At 58.0% G+C, this 12,152-nt stretch overlaps 1 protein-coding gene across 1 annotated transcript; it reads right to left on the bottom strand.

Annotated features, from left to right (window-relative positions):
- Window positions 1-3,004: 3,004 nt before the first annotated feature.
- Window positions 3,005-7,856, bottom strand: DLX3 (distal-less homeobox 3). The gene is made up of 3 exons (XM_025440538.3): window positions 7,372-7,856; window positions 6,059-6,249; window positions 3,005-4,476 (listed from the first exon to the last, which is right to left on the bottom strand). The coding sequence occupies exons 1-3, from the start codon at window positions 7,694-7,696 to the stop codon at window positions 4,129-4,131; spliced, it is 864 nt and encodes a 287-aa protein (XP_025296323.1). The 5' UTR covers window positions 7,697-7,856; the 3' UTR covers window positions 3,005-4,128.
- Between the last annotated feature and the right edge of the window lie 4,296 nt (window positions 7,857-12,152).

Genomic DNA, 12,152 nt, shown 5'->3' on the forward strand with positions numbered 1-12,152 from the left:
ATTATTCCTACATTACAGATGGGGAAACTGAGGCTTAGAAGTTTAAAGTGACTTGTCCAAGATCACCCAGCCCTTGAAGTGGTGGAGGCAGGCTTCAGTCCAGGTCAGCTGACTCCAGTGCACACATTCCTGACGGCAGCATTAAGCTTTTCCTAGGACCAGCCCCTCCCCCTCCTTGTCTCCTCCAGGGAAGAGCCTGGGGAGGAGGGCTGTCAGGCTGGGGTGGGTGGAGTGGAAGCGGCTGGGCTCCAGCTCTCTGACGCTCTGCCCTGGGGCTCCTTAGTAATCTGAGCGGCAGGAAAGCCCATTAAGAGCACCCATTCTCCAGACAGAGCTGGGTGCAAATCCCAGCATGGCCACATATTAGTTATGTGAGCTTGACAGAGACTGAACCTCACTGAGCCTCAATTTCCCCATCTGAAGAATGGGTCCTATATCACCCACCTCCCCGCCCACTGAGGGTCCCGTGCCAAATGCCTGGCCCAAAGCAGGACTGTAGCGAACGTCAGCTGTTTGGAGAGCAGTGACCAGCACCCCCTGCAAGGCAGACTGGGGTGCCCTAGCCTCCCCCTCTTCCCCAAAGCTTGTCAGGAGACAAGGGGTGTAGTCAAGAAGCACCTGGCAGGAGATGGGCTCAGCAGCCCCACCCTGGCACCCTGCCAGGTGCCCCCCCACAAGCCTTTTCTTTGCATCCCTGGCCCAGGGCTGGTGGGGAGGGCGAGCTTCGAGGCCTGGAGGTGAGGAGAGGAGGAAGGGGAGGTCAGGGGTGGGGCTGACCCTCGCGGGAGGTCACCCGGGCAGTTAATCCAGCCTGACAGAGCAGGGATGAGCTGGGAGGAATTAGGGAGCTTACAACATCCTTTCATCCCGCAGCAGCCCGCCCGCCCGCCTGCCTGCCCAGCCTCCTCCTTCCTTCCTCTCTCTTTCTGCCCTTTTTTTCCCTCTCCCTCCCTTTGCTGGCAGCCCAGCCCTAATAAAATGCAGTGTCTCCAGCAAGTCTGCCCGGCTGCCGCCTCGCTGCTCCTGCCTGCACGCAGCCCTCAAACCAAACTGCTCAGCACAGCCCCGCCTGGCAGCTGCCACTTAACCCTTGCCAGCCCGGCCGGAGTCCGTGGGCGGAAGGCCCTCCTCCCTTCCGCCTCCCTCAGGCCCAGGGGGAGGGAAGGCTGGCCTCCTGAGAGGGAGAGGGGTGCAGTGGGGCTTGGCAGGTGGTGGTGGGGGCTCCCCACTGTTCTAGAACCCAGCCCGGAGAACCCCTGGGCCAGGTGCCCTGGAGAGCTGTCTACTGAGGTCCTCGGGGAGACCCAGAGACTTTTCCTTCTGACTTCTCACTTTGTATTCTGCTTGATGCCTCCTAACAGCTCCAGAGGCCAACAGGGCGAGGCTTGTTGTCCCCATTTGACGGATGAGGAAACTGAGGGCCTCACAGGGAGGTTTCGGGCTGAGCCGGGTGACCTGGGCTGCTGGGTGGTGTTGCTCTCAATCCAAGACTTTTTTCCAATATGAGAAGTTGCCTCTGTCTCCTGTATGTCTGTGTGTGTGCACAAACCTGTGTGTAACTCCGGGGTGACTTGGGGAATGTGTGTTTGGGCACCTGTGTGTTGGGGGGCCCTGTCTCTCCGAGTGTCACAGCTTTGTACGTTTGTGTGACGCTAAGGGGTCTCAGGTGTGTGTTCGTGTCTGTGTATCTGCCTACAGATGATGGCATGTTTGCTCCAAGCCGGAGTCCACAGAGGTGTGAGGAGGAAGAGATGTCACCATGTGTCTTGGTACATGTGTACAAGAGAGAGGGGTAGCTCCCCAGCATGTGCACGCATTCACACTGTCCCCACCCGTGACAACATATGTCACTCACACGCCTCCCTCCACTCTACCACAGCCGGCTCCCTGACTCGGTCCTGGAGTTGAGCAGCTAGAAGGGGAGGGTGGGAGCAGTGCTGGCCCAGGCGGTCGGTGGCAGTAGCAAGAAGGCTCTGAGTCAGGGCCCGAGCCTGAGAAGGTAAACACAGAACCCCCTTCATCTGTTTGCTTCCATCATCCTGCTTGGATCCCCGGCCTGAGCTGGGGTCCCTGCCAGCTGTGGGAGCAGTGGTGTTCCCCCTGCCTGAGGCCCCACCCTTACCCCAAGCTGGAACAGACCAGAGAGTGAGGGACTGGGGAGTGCCTGGGCGTGGAGGCAGGGGGTTTACACGCGTGTGCAAGCATGTCTGCGTGTGAGCCCAAGATCAAAGAGCAGCCCTGAGGTGACCTGGCGGCGGCGGCGGTGGCGGCGCGGCGGCAGCAGTGGCGGAAGGCAGCTGGCTGGCAGGCAACGCCAAGCTGCCAAGCAGAGTGGAGTCAGGGAGGCCACGGCTGGGAGCCTCCCACCCACCCAGACCTGCCCGAGTTGGGGGCAACCTCAGGGTCAGGAGCACCTGCCACCAGGGGCCAGGCCCAGCCCGGCCCTTGAGCCCAGAGTCCCAGTAGTGGATCCTCAGGGCTCTGAGTCCCCTGGGAGCCCCTGGAGGCTCCAAGGCCTCTCTGTATCCAACACCTTCCCCAACTCCCAGGCCCTCCCCGAGAGCTGTCTGCCTCCAGCCTCCAGTTCAAAGAGCTCAGTGGTTATTTTCTTCTTTTTTATTAACGTTATATATAAAGATGGGTCCAGTAAGAAAGCAGAAATGAGAAGCCTGGGAGGGAGTGGGAGTTGGCTTCGTTCCTGCCCCCCCCGGAGTGGGACTCTGAGATCCACCAGGTCTCTCTTTGCTCCTGCACTCCCACCCAACCCAAATCCAGCCGGAGCCCACACCCCTGTTTCTCTCTGCTCACAACGCACAGGCAGGTATGTCCAGGAGGAAAGGACCACATAAATAGGAAACCACAGTAGGGAGGAGGCTGCTTCTCTCTGTTGCTCTTAAAAAAAAAATACATACTATATATATATATATATATAGCTAGTCTTCCACCTCCCCCTTTTCTTCAATGTTTGACCACATCAGGGTGGAGGAAGGTTAGCTCCGGGGGGGGGGGGGGGGGGATGTCTGGGCCAAGGAGGGGCGGTGCTACTAGCCCTCCAGACAGCCACCCCCTCACCCCTAAAGGCACGGAGCTGTCATCCTCCCCTCTCTGCCCCATGCACCTCACCCGCCGTTCTCCATCTGTGGGAGCAATCTGTTTCCAAAGTCACCGGAAACGGGATGTTTGGGGGTTTGTCTTGCCTGGCATGTTTCCTTGGAGACTTGGGGTTTGGCGCCCAAACTGCCATCTTTCTGGAGGAGAGGAAGAGGTGAGTGGGGGTGGCAGAGCAGAGGCGCCCACGCAGGGGAGATTGGTCCTATCGGTTAACAATGCCCATTGTTTTCCTAGTTTTCAACAGCTTTTAAAACCAAAGTTGTGCAAAGTCCTGTACACGGAAGAAATGGGTCCTTAGGAAAGGCACCTGAGACCCACCGCCCCTCTCCCGACAGAGAGGGAGAGAGGAGAGAGATGGCTCCTTGAGTTCTTCCCTCTAAAGCCACAGATATTAAAAGATTCCCTCACTTGGGGGGGGGTTCTTTGGTTTAACCCTCAAATCTGAAATGAGGGCTAGAAGCACGGGCTGGGGTCTGGTTGACATCCCCACCCTGAGTCCTGGTCATGAGGTCCAATGTCTTTTTGGCAGAGGGGATGCTCAGGACGTGGGGAGCCACGAGTGGCTTAGGAGGGACCAAGCCTAGCAGGTGCCGGGATCCACGGTGCCCAGGGGCCCCAGCCCAGGCCTGACCTGCAAACGCTCTGCAGTTTCCTTGGTCCCCAAGGTCTCCAGTCTGCAGAATGAGCACTAAATTTTAGAAGCTGGAAGGTGATGGGCCACTGAAAGCCAATCCAGGCTCCTGGAGCAGAAGGGGAGCGGCTGTCCCAGCTGGAGTGCCCCAACATTTGGAGGGGGACCCCAGTCTCTAGGCAGGGGTAGGGAGGTTCAGGGGACATCCTTGGTCCATGCAAATTTCATCTGGAAGCTCTTGGGTCCCTGGAGAAAGGGGCAAGGGAAGGGGGAAAGGGGGTGCCCTTTCCCCTGTGCTCCTCGATGATTCCTGAGTGTCGGCTAGGACGGAGGCGCCTTCTGCCTGGTCCCGGGTCCTTCGTGGGAGGTTCAGGCCAGGTGGGTGCTCAGTACACAGCGCCAGGGTTGGGCGGGGGCCCAGGGGAGGCGTGATGCAGGGCAGCCGGCTGAGGCGGCTGCTGCTGTAAGTGGGGTCCACTCAGATTCTGTGCATGGTACCAGGAGTTGGTGGGGTCGTCCAGATAGCTTGGGGAGGCACTGTATGGGAGCGGTGGGGGCAGCTGACTTCGGGCAGGGGCCGGAGTGGAGTGGGAGGAGGTGTCCCAGAGGGCAGGTGACGGCGGTGAGTTGCAGGCCATGGAATCACTATTATTGGGGCTATGCTCCAGGGGCACCTCCCCATTCTTGTAGAGCTTCTTGAATTTGGAGCGGCGGTTCTGGAACCAAATTTTCACCTGCATGGGGCGGGGGAGAAAAAAGGGGGAGCTAGTTAGCCTCTCAGGATGCTTCGTGAAAACCCCAAGGGGACCCAGCCAAGAGATGGCAAGTCCAGCACCCCATGTTACACACAAGATCCAGGCAAAACCCAGGTGTCCTGACTCCCGGGCCAGCATCTTTTTTTCTATCTGGGATAAAATGCAGTTAGGAACATTCTACTGCCTGGGTCTACATTCCGCTCCTGCCACGTACTAAGTGTGTTGTGACCTTGGGCAAGCTACTTAACCTCTCTGATTCTTGCCTTCCCCATCTGCAAAATGGGGATGTTGACAGCCCTTACTTGATGGGGTCATCACAAGGCTCAAATAAGTTGGGACAGATAAAGAGCTCAGGACCGCCTGGTATGTAGTAAGCACTCAATAAAAGGCAGCCCAGGTGGGGGATGGGCAGTTTGTGGTATTTTGGTCACATTAGAAACCCATAAGCAGAGGTGCACAGATACACAGAGACAAACACACACCCACATAAGCATCTCCATGTGCAGGAATGTACCCACTCACAGCTTCACACTCAGACACCAGATTATAAAGATACACACATGCACCCAGATAAATGCCCCACGAACGGGGGCACCCATGTTCACACACTAGGGCATGGAGACAGACGCGCTCTGGGGCTGGCTAATGGGGGTGACCTGGGGACTTAGGAGCAGGTGAGCCATGATTCCCCAAATTTCCCTTGGGGTATCTCCCCCTCCTCCTGCTCCTCCCACCCGATGACTGGTACAAACAATGAATCAGCTCCTCACTGGGTGACCCAGATTCCCAGCGGACTGGGCCCCACGCAGCAACCCAGGCCAGCCTGTCAACACCTGCAGGGAGCCAGGCATCCACCAGCCACTCCACCCCTGAGCAGTGACAGGCTGCTGGGGGCTTTAGGAACAGGCTGGGGGGCAGAGAGGGGAGCTCATCTTTGAGTTCCTATCCCCCTTTGGTGGAAAATCTCCCTTCCTGGCTTGGGGCAGAGGACCAGGTGAACCATTTGGGTGCTGAGCATGAATGCAGTGTTTTGATAGAAGCATACATTTTTGTACATGTGCTCACCAGTGTGCACAGCTGTGCACACGTGTCCCTCCATCTATGAACACAATGACCCTTGAAAGGTCACACTTCTTATGCCACCATTCCCACAGGTACACACACCCATTAGCATGTGTGCAAATATACATGCATATACACGTGTATATACATTTCTACACGCACATGCGTGGCCTGGGGTGGGGGAAGACATGATGTGGACTCCTCTGAAGTGAGAGACAAACACGCTGAGAAGCGTGCGAGCTAGGGTGTCTGGAGTAAGGGGAGGATACCTCTCCTTGCGGCAGACAGACACAGTTGCACAGGTTCACAAATACGCACGCCTGTACACGTTTGAATGCAGAAACTTCCGACAGCAGTTGAGACTTGGCATGGGGGAGGGGTGGCCTTCCATCCACAGGCAAGGGTTTCAAGGGCCTGCAGGGGATTTCAGAGGCCAGCCAGTTCGGCGGCGCCGGGGGAGCCCCCGGGTCCCGCGCGGCCCCCCCTCCCCCGCACTGACCTGCGTCTGCGTGAGGCCCAGCTGCGCGGCCAGCTCGGCGCGCTCGGGCAGCGCCAGGTACTGGGCCTTCTGGAAGCGGCGCTGCAGGGCGGCCAGCTGATAGCTGGAGTAGATGGTGCGCGGCTTTCGAACCTTCTTGGGCTTCCCGTTCACCATGCGCACCTCGGCTTCCGGCTCCTCCTTCACGGATACTGCGGGCAACGCACCGGGTTGGGGGGCGGCTGAGCCTGGACCTGCGGCCCCTGCGCCCTCCCGGCACCCCCCCTCCGACCCGCGCCGGGCTGCCTGGCTGTGCGCTCCACCGCCCTCGCCCCGGCCGGTCTGCCGCGGCTACCGAGCCGGAGCCGGACCTCGGGACCCGCCCCGGCCCCGGCGGCCGCCCACGACGCGCGCCCCCCAGCCCGCAGCTCCGCGCCCCGCTCCCCCAGAGCGCCGTCCCCGGCGCCGGCCACCCGGGCGAGGCCGGCCGCGGCTGCGCTCCGACGCCTCCCGGGCTCCTCGCCCCCCCGCTGGCCACCCCTGCTCGCCCCGCACGGCCCGCGGTCACTTCTCTCGCCCTTTCTCCGTCCGTCCGTCCTTCCTGCCTGCCCTTTTCTGGGTTTTAAACTTTTCATTTTGGAATAGTCTTAGATTCTCAGAGGAGTTGCAAGCCCAGTACAGACTCCCTTTTCCTTCCTTTTTTTCCCTTCTTGGCCTTTCTTCTATTCCTTTCTCTCACTTGGTCTCTCCACGTTTCTCTTTTGGTCTTTCTTTCTTTCTTTCTTTCTTCTTTCTTTCTTTCTTTCTTTCTTTCTTCCTTCCTTTCTTTCTTTCTTCTTTCTTTCTTTCTTTCTTTCTTTCTTTCTTTCTTTCTTTCTTTCTTTCACTTTTCCACTTCTCAGTCTCTGCTTCTCAGTGTGTGTGTGTGTGTGTGTGTGTGTCTCCCTCACTAGGTCCCCCTCACCATACCCCTCCTCTCCTCCGCCCATATCCAGAGTGTCCCTGGAGCTTCCAGTTCCCCGCTGCCGCTGCCGAACCCCAAGCCCTCGGAAACCCGATGGAGAAGCTGACGTGCCGCCAAAGCACCTCGATTCGCAGGTCCTCTGACACCCCACCCTCCTCTCCTTCCTCCCCTAGCCGGCCCCATCCTCACCGGCCCCATCCTCACCGAGACCCACGCACACAGCCTGGGGACTGGAAGGTCCTCTGTCCCCTCTGGGGTCATCTAGCCCACCTTGTCTAACTTTAGACAGCAGCCCGCCCTCCGACGCTTCCCTAGATTTGAGCTTCAATCCCTCCCTTTCTCTCCCCAGGGGAACCCTCCCAGCCCTCACCTGGGTCCTGGGCGGGCAGCGGCTGCTCCCGGTACGCCCCGTATTGCCGGTAGGAGGCTCCATAGGTATATTCCGACTTGGGCGAGTAAGCGCCCGCGCCCGCAAGCCCGTTGAGATTGAACTGGTGGTGGTAGGTGTAAGGGTTCACGGTCTGGCCGTAGGGCTGGCCCGAGTAGTAGTCGTGCTGGGGAGCGCTGTAGTAACCCAGGTCGGTGACAGAGGACTCGGGCAGGGTGGGCGAGTCCTTGGAGCCCGCATGGCAGCTCAGCGAGCTGGAGATATCGGTGAGGATGCTGCTGAGCTTGCGATCGAAGGAGCCACTCATCCTGGCGAGCGCCGCGCGTCGCGGGGCTGGCCTGGGCCGCCGAACCGAAGCGGGCAGGAGCGCGGAGGCGGCGCGGGAGACCAGGCGGGGGTGTGTGTCCGGAGGCCGGGGGGAGGGCCCGCAGGGTCTCGGGGGAGGGGAGGCCAAGGGCGCCTAGACCATTGCTGGCCTCGCGGCGGTCGCTGCGCGCGTCTCGTCGCGTCCCAAGCTACAGTCAAATGCTGCCAGCTCCGCCCGGCCAGCCGGTTATAGACTCAATAGTGGAGTCGCGGAGGGAGGCTCCAGCGCTCTGATTGGCTGCAAGTCTTGCCTTCGAGGCAAAACATGCTCTTGCGCTCTTTCGTTCTCTCTTTCTCTCCGCTCGCTCTCCCATTCTTTGTTGTTACCCAAAACACACACACACACACACACACACACACACACACACACACACACACACCTTGTTCCTTCTACGGCCCCTGTCCCCAGTCCAGATAACTCCCCAGTGTCTCTGAAGGGAGGAGTGGGGGGAGGGTGTCTCTGCCGGGCCCCCAGGATTTGTCTGTCTGTCTCCCTGGCTGCGGCTGGGAGGTGGGTTCAGGTGCGATGGGGAAGCAGGGGAATTTGCCCATTGGGTGTTTGTGGAGGGAGGTGGTCCAAGGTGGTGTATGTGTGTACGCTATGCAAATGACAGGCAGACTAATGTGCCCAGAGTGGGAAGGACGCAGGGCTCGCGAAAATACTTTAATTTCTTTTACAATCGAAAGAGGAGGGAAATACATTTTAGGTTGAAGGAAATGTTTGAGTATATGATATTGATATATTTACAGCAATGCAGTCATAAAATGTAATCTTGAATGTCTTTACAGAGAAAGGGGCCCATCACGAAAAAGTGCCTTGGGACTGTGTAAGTCATAATGGGATGGAGAGGGTCCTGTTGGAGAGACAGGTAGGGGGCTAACTGGGGTGGCGGGCAGGTTGTGTGGATTTAGGGGCTTATGCAGAAGGCAGAGGTGCATAACCTGTCCCGTGATGCAGTTTCAGAGATTGCCCAGGCTTGCTGGAGGAGGCAGGGGACCTGGGGTCCCCATGGGGCTGGGTAGGACACAGCCTGGCTCTCTGTGTACCTCAGAAGTTTGGGGGCAGATTCTGTGCACTGGGGACAACACTAGGGAAGGCAGGCATTTTTAGAGATCAGGTATATGGGACAGGTGTACTCGGGGTGTGTGGTGTAAGAGTTTCACGTATTCCACAGTATACAGAGATGCACAAGAGTGCAGGAGTGTGTGTGTGTGTGCGTGCGCGCGCGAGCGTGCATGTGGGGTGGGGAGGGAGTAGAAGCAGTGTGAGTGGATGCCCATGGGAGGGGGTGTCCGGCATGAATGTGCAGTTGTATGCAGATGTGTATGGATCTCTTAGCGCCTTTCCAGTCTCCAGCAGCTAAGAACCATGATGCTCCATTGAGTCCTGTGCCTCCGAGAAGGCCCTGGAGAGGCTCCCCTTCCCGCGCTGGCAGCTCCTAAGTCCTATCTGGCCTGCAAAGTCATCCAAGTTGTCCCCGACGCCCACGGCATTTCTGCATCCCACCCCCAATTCTGCTCTCCGCCTTTCTTCGGGGGGAGGGGGAGCTTCTCCGAATCTCAGTCCCTGGCCGCGCCTGGCCTTCACACAGGGCGGCCCCAATCAATGCTGCTGTCCCCTTCCACGGCCCCGCGGCGGGGCTAACGCGACCCAGGACGCGCAGTGCCAGCGCGCCACCCTGTGGTCGGTTCTGGGCACTACAGTCCCCCCAAGTCCCGCCGAGCCTGGGGGAGGGGTTTCGTTCGTAGACGCCTCCTCCTGGCAGACCCGTGTGCGGGGGGCTCTGTGCCCCTTTGCAAAGTCAGACTCCGCGGACAGGCTGCCAGGGGCTCCCGGGGCTTCGGGGGCCGCAGATGGCGGAGGCAGAGGGCCCCGGTCCCCGCCGAGGGGCAGGAGGCCCGCAGGTCTGAGCCGCTCCGGGGAGGCCGCGGCGTGGGAAAGGTGGGGGCGGGGGCCGGGCGAGGGGAGCGCTATCTGTCTGTCTATCTCCGCGTCCCCCCAGCGCCTATCGCGCGCCGCTCCGAGCCCGTGGCGGGGCGAGTTGCCACCCGCTCTGGATGCCCTCTGTTCTGTTGCCAAAAGGGCGCCTAGAAAGCCCGAGGCGCTGGGGGCAGCGAGGGCACTGGCCCGGCCGGCTCCCCTCCCAGGATAGGAGCGGGGGAGGCAGGCAGGACCTGTTTTGGAGACCCCAGCTCCCCACAGAAAAGGGAGGGCGTGTGGCAAGCCCCTTCTCAGGGGCTCATTCATTCATTCATTCATTCACAACTGAGGCAAGGAGGCCCAGGTGATCCAGAGATGGCAGGAGCCAGCCAGTCTGCCTTCCTCGTGAGGTCCTCACAGAAGCGTCGGTCCTTTCTCTCCTTGCCCCCACCCCAACTCCTGAGTTCAGTAAGTGAGCAGTGAGTGAGTCTGGAATCCTGAAAGAGTGGTGGTGCTGGTGGGATTATATTAGCATAGTTTCTGTGTTCCATTCTGCTCTGAAAGTCTGAAAGAAATGGACAAAACAGTGCGCTAAAGACTTAAGTTAGTGATTCAACAATTGTTGGGTAAAGTGAGATTAGCATCTGGTCCTCCATTGCACCGTGTGCTCCAAGACACCAGAGTCTGCTTCTGGCAGTTCACTACTACCTTCCAGATACCTAGAGCAGGTCCTGACACACAAAACCTCAGTGCTCAATAGATGTTTGTTGAATGAATAACTGAGATTCTCTAGTACTGGAGAGAGACTGAATCATCTTGGCTAAGGGTGCTTGCAGAGTTAGAAAAAGGGGAGGCATGGAGCAGGCACTGGCATCAAGCTACCTCACTCCAGGGCAGGAGCAGTAGAACCTTCCCAGATAGGGCCATGTGTGGTCTCAGAGGGGCCTGTCAGGCCAGCACAACTGGAGCCACCAGCCCTTAGACAGGCACTTGCAAGCTCAGGGTGGCAAGGTTGCTGGAGGATGTAGTGGGATCAGTGCCACCTACTGACCCTCATCTGGGCCAACAAGATGAGCAGGTGTCCGCCAGGCCAGAGTCCTGCCCCTGTGGAAGGATGATGCAGGCAGGGCAGTCTGTTAGGGGCCTCTGGGAGGCTGGTGGAGGGAGGAGCAGTGCTGGCTGATGCCCAAGTCAGAGTCCAATGTCCTTCTCCCTGGGCATGAGAAAAGGTACTGTTGAAGCAAGCTGTTTCCTGAGCCCAAGCATCATGCTCTCTGGGCATGGCCACAGCACCTGGGCTCACAGAGTGCCCGCTCCAAGGGGGGGAGCTTAGCGGGCCAGCCCTGTTCTCTCCTTTGCCTGGGGAGCTGACGCCATCTAGTGGCCAATGTTAGGAGGCCAGCGTGCAGCTCCCCTGGGGAGACCCTGGAAGTGAGCTCCATGCAAAGCTCCTGCCATCACCCTCAGAAGGAATATTCTCTTCACCGATTTTAGGAGCCCTATCAGCACGAAATATTCCCTTTTCATCATCACCTTGCCTTATCCTGCAGCTGCCACCTCTCCCTCCTCCCACCCATCCTTGTACAGCCCTTAGGTTTCTCATTTGTAAATTAAAAAAAAAAAAGGATTATTATTTGTGTGGCTCGGTCAGTTAAACGTCCAACTCTTGATTTTTGCTCAGGTCATGATCCTGGGGTCGTGGGATTGGACCCCATGTTGGGCTCCTTACTCAGTGGGGAGTCTGTTTACCCCCTCTTCCTCTCCTTCTGCCCCTTCCCCTGCTCCTGCACACACACACACTCTCTCTCTCTCTCAAATAAACAAATCTTAAAAAAAAAAAAAAAAAAAGCAGATTGCTAGATGGCCTCTGAGGTCCCTTCAAACTCTGATTCTAAATTCTTTGATTCTTGTCACTCAAAGGAGAACTTTCCTCTACCTTCTCACCAAATCCCTTGGAGATACACTCCAGACCTCTAACACTTGGCAAACTTGATGTCTTCTGGAGTCATTCATCCATCCAATAAGTTCCTCCTGAGCCTCTACTCTACTTGCTGCTGGGGATGGAATGATGAACATGACAGACACAATGCCCCCTCCATGGAGCCCAAGGTCCAGCAGGGGAAGTGGACACATAAGCAGCTAGTTTTACTACCATGTGACATGTACTAGGACAGATGTAGCACACACTGCCGCGACATAGAGGCAGGAAGATATCTGAACTCACACCTGAAGGATGTGTGAGACTCAGCCAGGAAAAGCAGGGATAAGAGGAAGGAGGGAGTTCTGGAAAAAGTCTTTGCAAAGGCTCATGGGACTGCCTGGGGCATAGCATTGGGGGAGGGTTGGTTAAAGGTAAAGCTGGACTGGAGCCAGAGACCCAGAACACAGAACCCTTAGAACCCCAGAGCAGAAGAATGGGCTTTATCTAGAGGCAACAGGGAACCACTGCAAGACTTTAATCGGGGGAGAGACGTGG

Source organism: Canis lupus, chromosome 9 (genome assembly GCF_003254725.2).
Source record: "Canis lupus dingo isolate Sandy chromosome 9, ASM325472v2, whole genome shotgun sequence".
Taxonomy (NCBI): domain Eukaryota; kingdom Metazoa; phylum Chordata; class Mammalia; order Carnivora; family Canidae; genus Canis; species Canis lupus.